At 49.4% G+C, this 19,862-nt stretch overlaps 1 protein-coding gene, 1 long non-coding RNA gene and 1 pseudogene across 2 annotated transcripts; 2 read left to right on the plus strand and 1 right to left on the minus strand.

Moving 5' to 3' along the window:
* Window positions 1-4,462, plus strand: part of LOC115252754 (klotho-like) — a 4,900-nt pseudogene extending 438 nt beyond the window's left edge.
* Window positions 4,463-4,541: 79 nt separating this feature from the next.
* Window positions 4,542-5,937, minus strand: LOC115252628 (replication factor C subunit 3-like). Its single transcript, XM_029848268.1, has 6 exons — window positions 5,905-5,937; window positions 5,642-5,823; window positions 5,432-5,568; window positions 5,261-5,359; window positions 5,091-5,160; window positions 4,542-5,033 (listed from the first exon to the last, which is right to left on the minus strand). The coding sequence occupies exons 2-6, from the start codon at window positions 5,759-5,761 to the stop codon at window positions 4,842-4,844; spliced, it is 618 nt and encodes a 205-aa protein (XP_029704128.1). The 5' UTR covers window positions 5,762-5,823; window positions 5,905-5,937; the 3' UTR covers window positions 4,542-4,841.
* Window positions 5,938-15,899: 9,962 nt separating this feature from the next.
* LOC115252768 (uncharacterized) lies at window positions 15,900-18,968 on the plus strand. Its single transcript, XR_003891081.1, has 3 exons — window positions 15,900-15,927; window positions 17,286-17,316; window positions 18,833-18,968. It is a non-coding gene; the product is annotated as an uncharacterized lncRNA (long non-coding RNA).
* Window positions 18,969-19,862: the final 894 nt, after the last annotated feature.

Raw genomic sequence — 19,862 nt, forward strand, 5'->3', positions numbered from 1 at the left:
AGTGGCACAGAGAGTACGGGATACGACGGGGGCTTTACTACGTGGACTTCAACACTCCGGACATGAAGAGGGAGCCCAAGACCTCCCCACCTTTTACAGGTGCTCTTTGTTCCTCTTATGTGACACAGAGATTCCAGGTGTATGTGAAGCAGCGATCTACTGATTGATGCCAGCTTGTTGCAGCGTATGAAGCCTCTCGGCGACGTCACGATGCTTCCTGTCCCGTAGAAACGTCATCCAGAAGAACGGCTTCCCGGAGCTTCCAGAGAACAGCCCGGCCCACGGAACCTTCCCCTGCCATTTTGTCTGGGGAGTGTCGGCCAACTCCATTCAGGTGCACATGTGTGAACCCAGCACGCTCCTGTGCCTGCTCGTGCGTTCTGTGCAGTATTAGTCTGGAACGAGATGTTCCTTCGTGACCTAGAGGGAAACTTCAGTGTTGAACTAGTGAGGTTTGAAGTTTAATTATTTTAACTTGTGATCTATTAATCATTTCATAAGAGTGAGGGCAGCGATCTTTGTCGGCCTCTGGTTGATTACGCTGTTGTGATGGTGAAAGTCCAGCTTTGAGCCACTACCCCACAGCTGACAGTTTGCCCCATTTGGGGCTTATTTGAGTGATATGAGGTGAACGTGACGTGACGTGACGTGTGATGTGGCGGGCGAGCGTGTGTTTATGCGAGAGCACGTCCTGTGTGTTGCAGGTGGAGACCACGCCCACCCAGTTTTCAGACCACAGTGTTTACCTGTGGAACATCTCCAACAATGGACAGCTAAAGAAGCTGGAGGGCTTCAACGCACCGCCTTTACGTCGGAGCCCGCACTGCGCGGATTACGCCACCGTCCGACAACAAGTAGGCCCTCTTTAGGCGGCCCTCTTTAGCCGGCCCTCTTTAGGCGGCCCTCTTTAGGCGGCCCTCTTTAGCCGGCCCTCTTTAGGCGGCCCTCTTTAGCCGGCCCTCTTTAGGCGGCCCTCTTTAGGCGGCCCTCTTTAGGCGGCCCTCTTTAGCCGGCCCTCTTTAGGCGGCCCTCTTTAGGCGGCCCTCTTTAGCCGGCCCTCTTTAGGCGGCCCTCTTTAGGCGGCCCTCTTTAGCCGGCCCTCTTTAGGCGGCCCTCTTTAGGCGGCCCTCTTTAGCCGGCCCTCTTTAGCCGGCCCTCTTTAGGCGGCCCTCTTTAGGCGGCCCTCTTTAGGCGGCCCTCTTTAGGCGGCCCTCTTTAGCCGGCCCTCTTTAGGCGGCCCTCTTTAGGCGGCCCTCTTTAGCCGGCCCTCTTTAGGCGGCCCTCTTTAGGCGGCCCTCTTTAGGCGGCCCTCTTTAGGCTGCCCTCTTTAGCCGGCCCTCTTTAGGCGGCCCTCTTTAGGCGGCCCTCTTTAGCGGCCCTCTTTAGGCGGCCCTCTTTAGGCGGCCCTCTTTAGCCGGCCCTTTTAGGCGGCCCTCTTTAGCCGGCCCTCTTTAGGCGGCCCTCTTTAGCCGGCCCTCTTTAGCCGGCCCTCTTTAGGCGGCCCTCTTTAGCCGGCCCTCTTTAGCCGGCCCTCTTTAGGCGGCCCTCTTTAGGCGGCCCTCTTTAGCCGGCCCTCTTTAGGCGGCCCTCTTTAGGCGGCCCTCTTTAGGCGGCCCTCTTTAGGCGGCCCTCTTTAGCCGGCCCTCTTTAGCCGGCCCTCTTTAGGCGGCCCTCTTTAGGCGGCCCTCTTTAGGCGGCCCTCTTTACGCGGCCCTCTTTAGCCGGCCCTCTTTAGGCGGCCCTCTTTAGGCGGCCCTCTTTAGGCGGCCCTCTTTAGCCGGCCCTCTTTAGCCGGCCCTCTTTAGCCGGCCCTCTTTAGGCGGCCCTCTTTAGGCGGCCCTCTTTAGGCGGCCCTCTTTAGCCGGCCCTCTTTAGCCGGCCCTCTTTAGGCGGCCCTCTTTAGCCGGCCCTCTTTAGCCGGCCCTCTTTAGCCGGCCCTCTTTAGGCGGCCCTCTTTAGGCGGCCCTCTTTAGGCGGCCCTCTTTAGCCGGCCCTCTTTAGGCGGCCCTCTTTAGCCGGCCCTCTTTAGGCGGCCCTCTTTAGCCGGCCCTCTTTAGCCGGCCCTCTTTAGGCGGCCCTCTTTAGGCGGCCCTCTTTAGCCGGCCCTCTTTAGCCGGCCCTCCTCCGTCACAATCCTAAAAGCTCTTTGCAACTTGCAGATGATTTAAGCTGCTTTAACTCAGGTGGAAGAAATCCAGAAGATTGGCGTGAACCACTTCCATTTCTCCCTCAACTGGTCAGCGCTGGTGCCCACAGGTGATGTGGCTCATGCCAATACGACCCTACTCAGATACTACAGCTGCTTCACCCGCCAGTTGCTGCAGGCCAACATCACACCTGTGGTCACACTCTGGCACCACACGCGCCAGCGCAGCAGCCTGCCGGCGCTTCTGGACAACGCTAACAGATGGCTCAACAGGTGGAGAGAATTTTCACCACTCAATTACCATTATCACTGCCCCCTAGTGGGGAGACGTGGAACGGGTCGAAAATGGCACCTACACTTTTAGGATTTTCTATTGTGACATTTTTGCACGTTAAAAACATCCCATCGCAGTCACAATGTGCATGCAATGAAGCGCCGGGTGTCTTCTCAGGGACACTCCGGAGGCGTTTGCAGACTACGCCAGGCTCTGTTACAGAGAGCTTGGTGAATACGTGAAGATGTGGATCACCTTAAATGAACCCAACGATGAAATGGTGAGCTACCAGGAGGGCCATCAGATGCTGCGGGCACACGCGATGGCCTGGCACGCTTACGATCGGGACTTCAGGCCCTCGCAGGGAGGACAGGTCAGTGCAACGGCGAGGCCGCACTGACGCCAACGTCAGTGTCGGTTTAGGAGTCCGACTCACAAGAGTTCTGTGCTTCAGGTGTCTTTGGCTCTCCACATGGACTGGGTGGAACCAGCGTTCTCTTTCAGCCGGGAGGATGTGGAACCAGCTAAAAGGGTTTTAGATTTCCGCGTTGCTGGTTCGCAGAGCCGATCTTTGGCACGGGCGATTATCCTCTGGGCATGAGGAGCTGGCTGCGACAGCTCAACTCACTCGAGTACAAATCCATTCACATTTGACTCTTTATCGAAGACTTCCTGTCTAACCTTTACAGTAAAACGTGATCGGCGCACGGATTCATGAGATCTCTCCATGTTTCCCACAGCCTGCCAGTGTTTAATGAGGACGATCATCACTTGGTTAAAGGGACGTATGATTTCTTCGCCATCAGTCACTTCAGCACCAAGTTGGTGACGCACGCCAAGGAAGACTCGTAAGATACATCGTGTTTTATTCGTAAAACCCCATGAAAGGCGCACTTTAGGAGATTCTTACTTGGATTAAAGTCCTCAATCAGCTTTTCCAAGTCGGTGTCATGCCTGCAGATACACCTACACAGCAAAGCTGGAGGTGCAACACATGATAGACACCACGTGGATCATGTCCCCGAGGCCTGTGGTGCCCTGGGGCCTGAGGAAAGCCCTCAACTGGGTGAGCAGACGGAGCAACACACGCAGCATGACTTACATTCTCTTAAATCAGTTGTGTGATGTGGACGCAGACGTGCTGCTTTTGCGTGACGATGAATCTCGATGTCGCTCGTCCGCTGCTGCAGGTGAGGGAGCGCTACTGCGACGTCCCCGTCTATGTGATGGCTAATGGGGTCCAGGAAGATCCAGCTCGCTTCAAAGACAGCTTAAGAGTGTACTACCTGTATAACTACATCAACGAAGCACTGAAAGGTGAGAGGGACACGCATGCACGCACACACGCACACACACGCCTGTTGACACTTTCATCATGCGTGTAGCCTCATGCAGCGAGGGATCAATGTCTAAAATGTGACCCTCCGCCGTGGTCTCGCTGGAGTTTAATCATTCTCTTTAGGTCAGCGACCCTTGAGCTGACTTGGAACACACTTGTGTTGTTCGACCAGAACATGAAAACACAAATACACACACTGCTGTGAACTGCTGAGTCAAGGTTACTGGGTGGTTACGGGTCCCTCAGCTCATCTCATTTTATGCCGGTGTGACCTGGTCATTTATTGGGGAAACCAGCCACAGAAGTGTTTCTTACATTTGACCCGCTCGTTGTGTCGCCTCTCTCCATGGCTCCTTTCTGCTGCCTCAGCATACACTCTGGACGGGGTCAACCTGAAGGGGTACTTTGCCTACGCCCTCAATGACCAGCGGGACCCAGAGTTCGGCCTATACGGGCAGGTCCAGCAGGAAGTCATCGTCAAGGCCTCTCTCTCCAATTACCGCAACATCATTCGGCACAACGGCTTCCCCATCCTGGGGGGGCGCCGCAGCAGTGTCCCAGCAGGCCTCAGCCCTGCAGCGGCTGCCAGCTGCTGGTCAGGAAGCCTGTGGTGGGCTTCCTGACTCTGGTGGGCTCAGGGGTGCTGATCACCCTGGGCCTCGTCATCTACTACACAGCCAGAGGACACAAGGAGTGTTACTGATGAAGCCGTCGCTTCCACCCTCAACTGTCAGATTAGAAAAGATGGATTTTCTTTCATTAAATAGGTTTTATGCTGCAAGTGTGAACGTTGTCAGGTGATACGCTATACTCCCACTGTCATGTTTTCTATTTTATTAGGTCTGGAATTGCATGTTGGTAGCAGACCAGAACTATTAAAGGGTTTAGTTTAATATGCAAATTTTATTCCTACTATTTAATGTCGTTTTGCAGTTTTCTTTATTGTGCTCAACAACGAAGCTGCGGTAGCGAGCGGACGAAGGGAAGGCTCCACATTTCCTAAAGTCTTTACAGGGAACACGGGACATGTTCCCCAACAGGTTTGTGGTGGCAGCAGATTTTTATTGGGAGGAAATAAAGATTTAGAACATCATGCCATCGAGACCATCTTCCATGAACTTCTTGTACATGGCCATGAACCTGGCGACGAAGGCTTCGAGGTGGTAGATGGCCTTGTTGCCCAGCTGCAGTCTGTGCTCATAGTAGGCAGCCAGGTGAGCCACCTCTGTCTTCAGCTGCCCGTCGCAGTTGTTCAGCAGCTCTGTGAGCAGACCCTGTCGGAACATTGGATCAGCACCACAGTTGTCTCAGAGCTGCAGATGAGTCAATACCTTCATGATGACGTCGGGCGGGATGCAGTGTGTCAGCAGCTCGTACAGGCGGGCTCTCACCTCCAACAACCTGGGACAAGAAGGGTTCCACACACCATCACATTTGGAAACCACAGCAACAAGCTGCAGCGCCAGTCGGGACTGGACCCGTTTGGCCAGGACGCTCCTACCTCTGAGGGCTCTGCTGGCTGACGATGGCATTAGCCGTTTCCCTGAGGTAGATCACCCAGTCTGCCACTGGGATTTCTTGGTCTGCAGAGAATGGGTACCTGTAAGATGATGCGTGAACATGTCAGGTTTTTCTTCAACGCTAACACACACATGCAGGAATGGTCACTCACTGCTGGACTCTGCAGGCCTCACACATCAAAAGTGCTTTGCGCAGGTTACGACCAGACCTCTCGGAAATTTGCTTGGCCAGCTCGGGAGGGAGGAGCAGACCCTCTTTTTTACAAACGGCCGTCAGAACGCTGCAGACCTGAGCAGCAGATGTTGTGACTTTAACCACACCAAGCTATTAAACCTACGGCTTCCAGATTCTTCCAGCTCACCTCCTCCGTGCTGGGCAGGGGGACCCTGATGGCCAGACATCGGCTCCGGATGGGCCCGATGACCTTAGAGGTGGAGGTCGAGCAGAGGATGAGGCGGCAGGTGGCCGTATACTTTTCCATCGTCCGTCGCAAAGCATGCTGGGCATCTTTAGTGAGTCTGTCCACCTCTGTCAGCAAAACCACTGAGAGCAAAGAACGACAACTACGTATGAGATTGACACAGTCAAAGGAGAAGGTGTCGTGTAGAGGTTTTAATTGGCGACCTTTGAACTCCCTCTGAGTGCTCGACTGGATCTGCTGGACTGAGCCACAGTTTTGATGAGCTCTTGGATTACAACGGGTCCTGGTTTCCAGCATCACTGTGGACACAAATATGTGAAGCAATGAAAAAGAAGATGAAATAAGATGTGAAGCAATGAAAAAGAAGATGAAATAAGATGTGAAGCAATGAAAAAGAAGATGAAATAAGATGTGAAGCAATGAAAAAGAAGATGAAATAAGACACTTCGTCCTCCTTGCCTTGCATTTACTTCCAGATGATAGTTACTGGCAATCGTGTTAATCTCAATTTTCTTTTTGAGGGGGCCTGAGCAGCAAAACAGAGCAGAGTTTCATTTTTAAAGGTGTGAAACTTGATTGGATGCATGAACAAAGTCCTCATCCCTTCGCTGCCACCTACCACCAGAGTTTGGTGCTCCATCCGAAGCTTCTCCACCCCGGCTCCATACAGCTCCCTCAGCAGGCACATGATGCGGCTCTTCTTGCCCCCCCGGAGGGGAGGGACCATACACCAGCAGGTGGGGGAAGTCGCCACATTGAACCTAAAAACAGCTCATTAAGTAGGTACATTCATTTTAGTGGACTTTTTAAAGAACTACTTTAAATCACCTTTACTTAATAGCTTCAAGATGAATGGACTTAATTATTAATTATCCCAAGTGATGAATGAAGTGCTTTTATATCAGCAGTCGTGTTTGTTATGGAACCATTAAAAGACGTTTGTCTGCTTGGTGGCCTCAGAAATGGACGAACTTTAGCTGCATGAGGCCAACGTGCGCGGCTTGCTAACGCTAACCTATGACAGCGCCCAAGTTTAACGCTCACCAGATTCCTCAGCTGAGCAGCCTGTTCTTTATGATAGTCCAGTTTCGACAGCGAAGTTGGCCGATATTTGTCCACCCACAAACTCATGCTTTTGTGGGGTTTGTGACCGTTGCGACCTGTATTGTTGACAGCTGATGAACTCCCGCGAAATATTCACCAACAAGCGCAGCTGCTTCCGGTTGTTCTACGGGAAGTCGAATGGGACCAAACTACAGAACGCGCGTAGTAAATCACTGAGTCCATACATGATCGGTTTGGAAGCCTGAAGTTGTGAGTACAACAATATCTGGGGGAGGGGCTATTAGCCAGGGCTCGAGGAGTTCCGGACAGGATGGGGGAGAGAGTTGAATCACCCAGTCTGAGAAGACTTTGGTGAAATGGCGAGTAGGTATGTGGTTAGGGTTGACCTTGGGGTAGGGTTAGGGTTAGGGTTAGGGTAAGGGATGGGAGAAGGTTAGGATTAGGGTTGGGTTGGGTTAGGGTTAGGGTTAGGTTAGGGTTAGGGTTAGGTTAGGGTTAGGGTTAGGGTTGAGGTTAGGGTTAGGTTAGGGTTAGGGTTAGGGTTGAGGTTAGGGTTAGGTTAGGGTTAGGGTTGGTTGAGGTTAGGGTTGGGTTAGGGTTAGGTTAGGGTTAGGGTTAGGGTTAGGTTGAGGTTAGGGTTAGGTTAGGGTTAGGTTAGGGTTAGGTTAGGGTTAAGGGTGCTGGGTTAGGGGTTAGGGTTAGGGTTGGGAGAGGGTTAGGGTCAGGGTTAGAGGGTTAGAGGGTTAGGGTTAGGGTCAGGGTTAGAGGGTTAGGGTTAGAGGGTTAGAGGGTTAGAGGGTTAGGGTTAGGGTCAGGGTTAGAGGGTTTAGGGTTAGAGGGTTAGAGGGTTGGGTTAGGGTCAGGGTTAGAGGGTTAGGGTTAGAGGGTTAGAGGGTTAGGGTCAGGGTTAGAGGGTCAGGGTTAGGGGTCAGGGATAGGGTTAGGGTTAGAGGGTTAGGGGACAGGGTTAGGGTCAGGGTCAGGGTTAGGGTCAGGGTTCGGGTTAGTAACAGCAGCTGTTTACAGAGTAGACAGGACAATGACACCTACCCTAACCCTGACCCCTAACCCTGACCCTAACCCTGACCCTGACCCTAACCCTGTCCCCTAACCCTAACCCTATCCCTGACCCCTAACCCTGACCCTCTAACCCTGACCCTGACCCCTAACCCTAACCCTGACCCCTAACCCTGACCCTAACCCTGTCCCCTAACCTTCTCTGAACGGCCGTCCCACAGATTATTATTATTATTATTATTATTATTATTATTAGGGTTATTAATATTTACACATAAAAGACGAGATGGTTGCCCATCCATCATCCATCCACCCATCATCCATCCACCCATCATCCATCCATCCATCCACCCATCATCCACCCATCATCCATCCACCCATCATCCATCCACCCATCCATCATCCATCCACCCATCCATCATCCATCCACCCATCATCCATCCACCCATCCATCATCCATCCACCATCATCCATCCATCCATCCACCCATCCATCATCCATCCACCCATCATCCATCCATCCATCCACCCATCATCCATCCACCCATCATCCATCACCCATCATCCACCCATCCACCCATCATCCATCCATCTCCATTCCACCCATCATCCACCCATCATCCATCCACCCATCATCCATCCACCCATCATCCACCCATCCACCCATCCACCCATCATCCATCCATCATCCATCCATCCATCCATCATCCATCCACCCATCCACCCATCATCCATCCATCATCCATCCATCCATCCACCCATCATCCATCCACCCATCCACCCATCATCCACCCATCATCCATCCACCCATCATCCACCCATCATCCATCCATCATCCATCCACCCATCATCCACCCATCATCCATCCACCCATCATCCATCCACCCATCATCCACCCATCATCCATCCACCCATCATCCACCCATCATCCATCCACCCATCATCCATCCACCCATCATCCACCCATCATCCATCCACCCATCATCCACCCATCCACCCCCATCATCCATCCATCATCCATCCATCCATCCACCCATCATCCACCCATCATCCATCCACCCATCATCCATCCACCCATCATCCACCCATCCACCCATCATCCATCCATCATCCATCCATCCATCCATCATCCATCCACCCATCCACCCATCATCCATCCATCATCCATCCATCCATCCACCATCATCCATCCACCCATCCACCCATCATCCACCCATCATCCACCCATCCATCCATCCACCCATCTCCATCCACCCATCATCCACCCATCATCCATCCACCCATCATCCCCCATCATCCATCCACCCATCATCCACCCATCCACCCATCATCCATCCATCCACCCATCATCCATCCATCCATCCACCCATCATCCATCCATCCACCCATCATCCACCCATCATCCATCCCCCATCATCCATCCACCCCTCATCCACCCATCCACCCATCCACCCATCCATCCATCCATCATCCATCCATCCATCCATCATCCATCCACCATCCACCCATCATCCAATCCATCATCCATCCATCCATCCACCCCCTCATCCTCCCCCATCCACCCATCATCCACCCATCATCCATCCACCCATCATCCATCCACCCATCATCCACCCATCATCCCATCCATCATCCATCCCCCATCCACCCACATCCATCCACCATCATCCATTCACCCATCATCCACCCATCATCCATCCACCCATCATCCACCCCATCCCCACCCATCATCCACATCCACCCATCATCCACCCATCATCCATGCCCCACCCATCATCCACCCATCATCCATCCCACCCATCATCCACCCATCCACCCATCATCCATCCATCATCCATCCATCCATCCACCCATCATCCATCCATCCATCCACCCATCATCCATCATCCATCCATCCCACCACCATCATCCACCCATCAGGAGGCCAGCAGTTTTCCATTCTTTTTTTTTTCCAAATCTGAATCTGAAATGCATCCAAACACCCTCTGGTTTCAGAATGTTCCATAATAGAAACAGTCACATTATTATTCTCCAAGTAATAATGATAAAGATGATGTATCCACATATAGAATAATCCTTTGGGTTAAATGCAGATATTCACTGCTGCTCTATCTGCTTTCTATTTTTGGCTGTTGCGCTGCCTGAGCAGCAGGGGTCGTCGCGGTGACCTCTGAGTGTCAGTTCCTGCAGAAGCCTGACAAGCATGTCTGAGCTTGGTTCCTCTGCCCCCGCTGCTGTGATGGACTCTGGGATGGGAGCGAGGCAGCAGTGGCCCCTGCAACGTCCCTGCAGGTGGAGGGGTCACAGAGAGGCCAGCTCCTGGAGCTTCTCAGCTGGATGGAGGAGCCACAGTAGAATTAACATCTGACATGGAAGGAAGTCATTCTGACCAACATGCCACAATCTGTCCATTACACCAGAAGACTGTTTCGCTGGACTCGTTAAACACGAGCCAAGTGTTATTGTATTCTGTTACCATGACAACCAGACCATTTCTGCTTCTGAGAACTCCGAACCAGGGAGTCCTCTCCGTCCACCACTGAGGAAGGAGCCAGTCGTGATGGTGAGGATGCTTTCCAGAGACAATTACAATTTAAGGAACTCCTGGTCAGTCGTCACCGTAGAAACAGGAACAGGAACAGGAACAGGAAGGTCCTGAGGAAGAAGCCTGATGCCCGTCCACAGAGCGTTCCGCTGGACTCACCGAAATCCCTCAAGTGAGAGCGAGTCTGTGTTCACAGGTAACCAGGAGCAACAGGGCACCCTGTCAAACCATGAGAAGCAGCAGGTGAGTGAACGTGTGTTGCTTGGGTTAGGGTTAGGGTTAGTTAGGAATGGGTTAGGGTTAGTTAGTTAGGATGGGTTAGGGTTAGTTAGTGAGGATGGGTTAGGTTAGTTAGTTAGTTAGGACGGGTTAGGGTTAGTTAGTGAGGATGGGTTAGGGTTAGTTAGTTAGTGAGGATGGGTTAGGGTTAGTTAGTTAGTTCGGATGGTTAGTTAGGATGGGTTAGGGTTAGTTAGTTAGGATGGGTTAAGGATAGTTAGTTAGTTTAGTTAGGGTTAGGATTAGTTAGTTAGTTAGTTAGGATGGGTTAGGGTCAGTTAGTTAGTTAGTTAGGATGGGTTAGGGTCAGTTAGTTAGTTAGGATGTCATTCCTGTAAAGAAAACATGTGGTTTACTATGTTTTATTTAATAGTACACAGTAGTTGTAGTTGGATGATATTAAATATGGTGTTTCCCCAAAATATTCCTACAAATATTTGCGATAATCAGCTTTTTTTCATTGCTTTAGTAGGTAACAGGCGACTGCGGCCCAGATAGAAGACTAATGTTGTTTCACACTTTGTTCTGGAGTGGACAAATACAGTGTGTGATTACTTTTTTGTAATCGTAAAATACTTATCAGTGTATTTTCCAATATAGTTACCAAGATTTTGGAATTGAAAGCAAGTTTTTTGACCAACTCTTTGTTATTTCTGTGGATCCTTGCAAACCGGATCTGTTTCGTTCAGCGTCTTTGTTGTGTATTAATCACAACCGCCGCTAGAGGGAGGCAAAGACAAATCTGCCAGTTCCACATTGTTCAACTCAAATCATATAAATTGAATCTATTCCATTGTAAATGGGAATCACTGACATAAAAACATGCACATACATTCAGAGATGACTGCAGTTAATTGGGAAGATGTAGAAACACATGATTGCCGGCAGTTTTAATTCCTCAGGGCAAGCCTCCAGTCCTGTTTTTTTTGTCAATATTTGGCAAGATATACCTTTAATCTTGCATTCCTGTCATTTTTCACCCCCCCGACATCTCCCAAGCATGCACTGTTCCCAGCAGGTGTCCATCGGTGTGAATGCGTCTCTGACTGCATTCTCACACCTGTCAGAAAAAAGCCCTCAATTGCTGGCATGGACCCACAACACAAAGACAACACAAGACAACACACAACTGGTTCATGCCGTCTGTCCTTCCTGGACTGGGAGTGAAAGAATTTGTTCTCTCCTTTTCTGACGCTCTCAGTGTAGCTTTTAAAGTCACAGCATATTTGAAAACCTTTAGGTCAGAAGGAGCTTGATTGTGCGTCCGCATTCATTCCATGTGGGCTAACGTTCGGCTAATGCTAATTGAAGACACTCTACGCTGCTCCTGTGTCATGACAAATGAGTTGAAGGACGGAAATCATCCGATTTTACACATTCATTTGTAATTTGAGCTTCGGAAATATTAAATCTTCCTCTGGGACAACTAGTGTGAATTGTTTCCTGTATCATAGTTCAACTGTCACATGAATTCTTTCGCAACTTCTCCTTCTTGCTAAAAAGATCTAATTGCTTTAGATGACCTTCCCACTCCTTCGGCAGTGCTGGAGATTTCCTGTTTTGTGTTTCATGTTAAGTCCAGATACTGCCCGTGTTTGTGATTGTGAGGGCAGATCACATACCTCCAGCCTCCCAGAGCAGCTTCACATGGGGGGGTGCTTCAGTGACGTGAGAGTGAGGGAGGGGGCAGCCATTTTTACAAGCGCTGCCGAGTCAAATTAAGCTCTGTCATTTATGTTGCCTGACATAAACGACTGCATACTTGGGGAAACTGGCAGACAGAACAATTAGCAGCAATTTGGAGAAACTAGAGGACATTGATCAGATACCGTAAAGGAACCGACGCGTCTCTCTGGGATTGTAAATAAGCCCTAAACCAGAGGAAGTGTTTGCACCCTTCCATTCAGCAGGAGGTCGAATCCAAATGAATGATACAGATTCTGTGTCAATAAAAGTTGTTGATGCCATTTTGTCATTCAAAGGTTTTAAAATAATCAGTTACCAAAGATAAAATCCATAAACATTTATGATTAAAGGTTATTAGTTGTGGTTATGGTTGTTCCAGAGGATCTAATGTGGTCACGTTTAGTCAGTATCAGTTGTGGTGACTTATATTGCTGAGTAAGGGTTAGGGTTAGGGTTATGCTGCAATATTTGAATACTGCTCAGTTCTCTGATGTACTTCAGTGTTGCTGCAATAGTCTCCAGATGTTGTCAGATGTTATCAAGATATTAGCAGTGCTCTCATCCCTGAGATGGATGAGTCAAATTGATGAAATGGTCTTTTAGCAAACGTGCATTAAGAGCTCTTTACTCTGTAAACACTTTGGAGGAGCCTCTTAAACATTTCATGAGCCCTGAGAGCCCTCTGCTGTATAAACTCTGCTCTTATTATGGTCTGTACCCCCATATGCTGCCCCCTCTATGCTGCCCCCTGTGTGCTGCCCCCTGTGTGCTGCCCCTGTGTGCTGCCCCCTGTATACTGCCCCCTGTGTGCTGCCCCCTGTGTGCTGCCCCCTGTATACTGCCCCCTGTATGCTGCCCCCTGTATGCTGCCCCCTGTGTGCTGCCCCCTGTGTGCTGCCCCCTGTGTGCTGCCCCCTGTAGGCGGTCCTCTGTTCCTGTGTGCAGGAATCTGGAGCTGTGGGGCTGTAACACACAGGAAGTGGCTTTACCGCCCGAGCGAGTGCTGATATCTGTTACACTGGACGAGGTGAAGGGCGCCGGACTGGAAGTAAACAGAAAGGCGTGTTTGTGACTGCATGTGTGTGTGTGTGTGTGTTGGGGGGGGGGGGGGGCTGGTGTTGGGGTCTTTGGCCTCCTCAAAGGGGCCCTATGTGCTGCTATCAGTCTCTGGGACTCATTGGCAGATGGAGCTCACAAACGTGGTGTGTTCATTTCCTTCACCAAGTGTGTGAGTCAGGGCCCAGGATGGAGGGTGTATGAAGGTTTAGGTTGTGCGCCTCACAGCCGTATGCAGCGAGTGATGCACAAACACAAGCAGAACTCTGAAAACACACACGCAGACGGGCACACACACACACACCACACACACCAATAGATAGAATGCAGGCGTCGTAGGGAAACGCTCACTTCAAAAACTCAGGGTCAGATTAACCAGAATTTACCCTCAGGACATATTTACATGTGTGTGTGTGTGTGTTTAGGCTCCTGTGTGTGACTCCATTGCCCTGCTGAGGAGAAAGTGGGATCACCTCAGGCAAGATGTCCTGGAGGGTCCAAAATGATGCTACCTGTAGTGAGGCCGACGCTGCGGAGGAGGAGCAGAACACCACGGTAAGTCCAGAACATTTTAAAATCAACTCCCTTTTGGACCTTCACGGAGCTTTGTCGGTCTTCAGTCTTCTGTTGGATTTGCTACCTTCCAAATTAACGAGTCCAGCCAATCAAAGCATCACATCTTGACTGAAGGTTAGATTCCATCGGCTGCCACGTGGATCAGAACATTCAAACATCACAGATTTCACTGAATACAAAGGATTTGCTGCACACACACACACACACACACACACGCACACACACACACACACACACACACACACGCAACAGTGCTGCTCTCCTTTTCTTCCTGCCCTCTCAGCATCAGGCTGCCTCATTAAACTCAATCAGTGTAAATCTGCAACCCTCAAACAACTCTTAAAACACAGAACTTTAGGAATTCTTATAAACAGGCTGCATTTAATCAGGCTGCTGTTAAAGTGTCTGGCAGAGCAGAACTTTCTGCTTCACGCTCTCCGCCAAGATGGGGATGAAGAACGTGGTCAGCGCTCACGTCTGCCGCATCATGAAAGATTAGAAAAGAGACCCAAATATGTCAAATATTCAGGGGGTGATAAAAATCCATTGACCCCAGCCAGAGGGTTAATGTGTGACTTCCTGACAGCACAATGCCTTCAGGGGGCAAAGCAGAAGGATTTATGGTTTATCTCCTTCAAATATGCAGCAGAATATAAGATTTCCTGACTCAAAAACGATTGATTCTTCTGGTGAATCCACAACTGACCCACCTGGCTGTGAACAGCATCATAGTAAAGGTTCATTGTCATGGAATATTCGCAGGTCTGGAAACGGTCCGCCTGTCCGTATCCCACGTGCTCGGTCTATATTTAGGCACAGGCCGAACGCGAACGCGTGCTCCAACAAGTGCTGAGACAGGCGCAGAGAATCTGGGAAGCACGTTTGTGGGACTGAGAGCAGCCGATCGTCCCAGCAGGCCCACAGTCCTGCAGCGTTCCTGTCCTCCCAGAGGGACCACTGCTGTCCCCAGGAATCACACGTTCCTAGAAAGGGTTCCAGCTGGATGATGAGCCCATCCTGATAACAAGGCTCCGTGATAAGGAGCTAATATTCCTCTGTTGCTTTAGGAGCCGTCACTGAAATATTCCCTCTGGGGTCAGAGGTGAAGATCTGGGTGTTCGTTTGCACTTGCAGCTTCAGTTCGCATCCGTGTTTTCAACTCAGTTTGTGACGTGGAGGGAGCGGGAATCAAGCTGGCGGGGTTTCCCTGGACACATACTGGTCCTGGTCAGCTGGGATGGACCCGGATTTAAGAGGGGAGCCGGGAACTGGGTGGACATCGGGCGGTGTTTGGAGCTTTTGTAGAATCAGAGACGAGCCGAGACGTCATCAGAGGCGTCTCCAGATGCTCCTCGTCTTCCTGAGCTGAATATTCAGGGGACAGATAGAGAGAAGGACGATGAGGGCCAGGGTAGGAAGTGCAGAGACCAAAGGTCCTTCAGGACATTTTTTAGGATGTAAAAGAAAAAGCTATGATGACATGAGTGAAATCTGCTTTTAATAGAACTGATGACCATTTTATTCTACTGTCCTGTACCTCAATCGAGTTGAAGCAAAAATGAGTCTTATGGCCAACGAGCAACGTCCAGCACTTCTGGAGCTTTTTAGCTGCTTAAACACACTTAAGAACCAAATTTGTCATAGAAAAATACATGTCCATGTTTTATCCCATGATCATTTCAAGTTTGAGGGTTGCTCCTGGATGGAAGTTTACATTTTAAATCTATTATAATCTTTTAAAGACTGACATTCCCTAAATGCATCATTTGTGTTTCCACATGTTCTACGCACTCTGCTTTAAAGAAAACACTATTTTTGGCTCTTGCAGTATATTGGGGCCAGGATTGTTAGCCGACTGCCGAGCCAGGATTGGGGATGCAGACGGTTGCTGACGAGCAGGAAGCACTGAGCAGGCGCCCTTCTCGACCTTTGACCCGCCGCCCCGACCACTGACCCGCTCGTCACTGTCATCCCCTGCACATCTGCACGCGCGGCACGCCAGGGTGAGGCTGCAGATGTGATGTGCGTCCTTGTCTTGGGAGGGAATCTTCTCCCACTTCTCAGACAGCTGCTGATCCCGATCAGCACGGAGAGGATCGGGAGAAGGATTCGTCCCTAACCCAAATGTAGGCCTGCCTTTTTTAACTCGCAGGCTTATTTTGCACTGTGTGATTGTGGACAGTTGGCGGCTGTTTCCTTTTGCCCTGAAAAGCTCTGAACACACGATTTGCTTTCACCATTGTTCTCGCTGCCCTCTCCCTACAAACACTTTGACCTCTCCTGCCCTTCGTTTATATTCTCCATCTTTCCACTGGGATTTCCAGCACTTCTCCTTACGGTAAAGTAACTCCTTCAAGCAACTTCACTTTTAAACTATTTAAAGGACTCGGGCTGCTCCTGTTTGCTTGCTCTCTCTGAGCCTTTCAGTCGGTCCCCTGCTGTTGTATAAGTATGGTGGGAATCAACAGCACGACAGATCTGCTTTCTCCTGAAGCCGAGCAGGTCATCATGTTCCCCGGGAGCTTTGATCATATAAATAGTTGGCCCTCTTCTTGATTTAATTAATCTCAGTGTTGGGCTGCTGGTTAAAATAAAGAGGACTGGAAAACATCTGCACCGCTTCAGCTGGATCAGCTGCTTGCTTTGATGCAGCCAATAAGACACCAGGAACAATTGACTTTCTTTGTCATTACTGTTCATGTTACAGCATCCTGGTCCACTTCTGCAGAATACAGCTGTGTGTGTGTGTGTGTGTGTGTGTGTGTGTGTGTGTGCGTGTGTGTGTGTAGGTAGCAAGAGTGCAGCAGGGCCGTGGGATCAGGCTGATACTAAGGAGTGGGTTTATTTTCCCCTAAGCGTGACTGATAAAATACAGCTGTCCAAACTGACACACACACACACACACGCACACACACACTTACACACACACACACTTACACACAAACGCACACACACACACACACTCATAGACATTCAGCAACAATAATCACAACTGTAACACTGGAAACATGACTAATAAAAAGTATTCTAAATTGAGTACAAACGTGTCAGAAATATGTGATAATATGTATATCAGGCCACATCTGAACCAGTTTGGTCGATCAAAAAGAGCATACACACACTGGTACACACACTGGTACACACACTGGTACACACACTGATACACACACTGGTACACACACTGGTACACACACTGGTACACACACTGGTACACACTTTGAGACTGGAGAGTTTGTGTGTTTCAGGGAAACTTCATTCTCGTGTTTTATTAGTATGTTTGTATGTTTTATTCAATTGTTTTGTATGTTTTATTCAATTGTGTTTGGTTCTCATTGCCTCTTTTTTTCCCTTCTGTTTTCAGGCTGCTGGAAGAATGACTGGTGCACCAAAAGGTAGGTGTGTGTGTATGTGTGTGTGTGTGTGGGGGTGGATAGTTGTTCTGTGTTCTTTCATTTGGATTGTTTGCATTCCCACTTTGGGATAAACCTGGACTTCTGGGAATGTCTCGTTTAGGTTTCCCACCAACGTCTCACACTCTTCACCCACACCCATGCACCCACGTGCACGCACACACCCACACACATTGCAGGTCCTTTTATTTTACTTTTAAATTTGCTGTAGCAGCAGATATGATTGACTTTATTGGCATTTTCACGAAAAACTTGCTTTATTTACAGATAAGTTTAAAAGAAAGCAACAAAAGTGCTTATTATTTTGTGTTTTCTCTCTCTTTTGTGTTTGGTGATGCCCCAGTCTGAGGACATAATTAATGAGTCCAACTTGGAACCCTGCTCGTATCTCTTATCCTGAGAGTGCGTGTGCATGTGTGTGTGTGCATGTGTGTGTGTGCATGTGTGTGTGCGGTTGTGTGTGTGCGGTTGTGGGCAACAGTTGGAACGTCCCTGATGCGGCACCACCGCCAGGGTCAAATTACTGTCAGTGATAGTCCAGGCAGGAGAGGTGCAGTGTGGGTAATGAGGCCCCCGAGGCTCCAGGGAGGTCAGAGGTGATGCTGTGGGTGCACGTGAGGGCGAGTGTGTGTGGGTTAGGTTAGGTTAGGTTAGGTTAGGTTAGGTTAGGTTAGGTTAGGTTAGGTTAGGTTAGGTTAGGTTAGGTTAGGTTAGGTTAGGGTTAGGTTTAGGGTTAGGTTAGGTTAGGTTAGGTTCGGGTAGGTTAGGTTAGGTTAGGTTAGGTTAGGGTTAGGGGGTTAGGGTTAGGTTAGGGTTAGGTGAGGGTTCGGGTTAGGTTAGGGTTAGGGTTAGGTTAGGTTAGGGTTAGGTTAGGTTAGGGTTCGGGTTCGGGTTCGGGTTAGGTTATGTTAGGTTAGGTTAGGGTTATGTTAGGTTAGGTTAGGGTTAGGTTAGGTTAGGTTAGGGTTAGGGTTAGGTTAGGTGTTAGGGTTAGGGTTAGGTTAGGGTTAGGTTAGGGTTCGGGTTCGGGTTAGGTTAGGGTTAGGTTAGGTTAGGGTTAGAGTTAGGGTTGAGTTAGGGTTAGGTTAGGGTTAGGTTAGGGTTCGGGTTAGGTTAGGGTTAGAGGGTTAGGTTAGGTTAGGGTTAGGTTAGGGTTAGGTTAGGTTAAGTTAGGTTAAGTTAGGTTAGGTTAGGGTTAGGTTAGGGTTAGGTTAGGGTTAGGTTAGGTTAGGGTTAGAGTTAGGGTTAGGTTAGGGTTAGGTTAGGGTTAGGTTCGGGTTAGGTTCGGGTTAGGTTAGGGTTAGGGTTAGAGGGTTAGGGTTAGGTTAGGGTTAGGTTAGGTTAGGGTTCGGGTTAGGTTAGGGTTAGGTTAGGTTAGGGTTAGGTTAGGGTTAGGTTAGGGTTAGGTTAAGGTTAGGGTTAGGTTAGGTTAGGGTTACAACACACAGAAAGACTTGATACTAACGCGGCAACGTGCTGCTGCTTTGTTGTCTGGCAGCTCCTCTGATACGAGGAAACACTTTGGAACACTCTCATCCATCAGCCTGCTCGGCCTGTGTGGCCTCCACCTCAGCGGCGGAGCGACGGGATACGATGTGCACATATCTGTGCACACATATCTGTGCACACATATCTGTGCACACATAGCTGACATTCACGCTGCGCTCGGCCTGATAGACGGGGAATTCCTCCATGCAGATTAAGCCAAGCCTACCTGGATACCTGCCTATCAAGTGCTCTCACCATGTGATGCTGTAGCAAATGTGGGAATCTGCCCTCAAAGACACTTTAATTCCAGAAACAATGATGGGATTTCATTTATTCTGAAGACAATATATAAAACAGGGTAGTATTTTTAGATATTTAAGCTCTTTCCTTAATCATATTTTGCATTCCAGCGGTCTCTTGATCTGAGCTCACATCCACTGACCTGTCTGCTGTCAAGCTTCACTAAACGTGGACAGAAGAGTTCGTTAGCATGTGAACATAATATTGATCTAGGATTCCATATTAGGACCATTTCTCTTTGTCTGTCGGAGGCGATTGCATCTTACTTGACCCATCAGGGTTTAACTTTGACTCGCAACGATGCCTTCAGGTATTCAATAGCATGTTGGTGTTTAGAAACCTCACAGATTTTACTCTTTCTCCAGGACTGAAGGAGCAGAAAGGGTTTATTAATTATTCATTTTAGTTGATGTTTAGTTTGAAGTCAGTATGAAACAAAATGATGCACGTGAAACCTGAAGACACGCTAATATTTGACTACACAGTAGAGTCGGCTCAGCCGTTAACGCAATAAATCTTTATAACTTCATAATTGTGGCTTGTTGCATCGTTAAGTTGTGTTAGTAGTTCTGATGTGTAGAATGACGCACAATGATGCCTGGAGGACTCTTATTAACTCACTGCTCAAAGTGTGTGTGTGCCTGTGTGTGTACCTTTGTGTGCCTGTGTGTGTGTATACCTTTGTGTGCCTGTGTGTGTACCTGTGTGTGTGTGTGTGTGTGCGTGTGTGTGTGTGTGTG

Source organism: Takifugu rubripes, chromosome 15 (genome assembly GCF_901000725.2).
Source record: "Takifugu rubripes chromosome 15, fTakRub1.2, whole genome shotgun sequence".
Taxonomy (NCBI): Eukaryota; Metazoa; Chordata; class Actinopteri; order Tetraodontiformes; family Tetraodontidae; genus Takifugu; species Takifugu rubripes.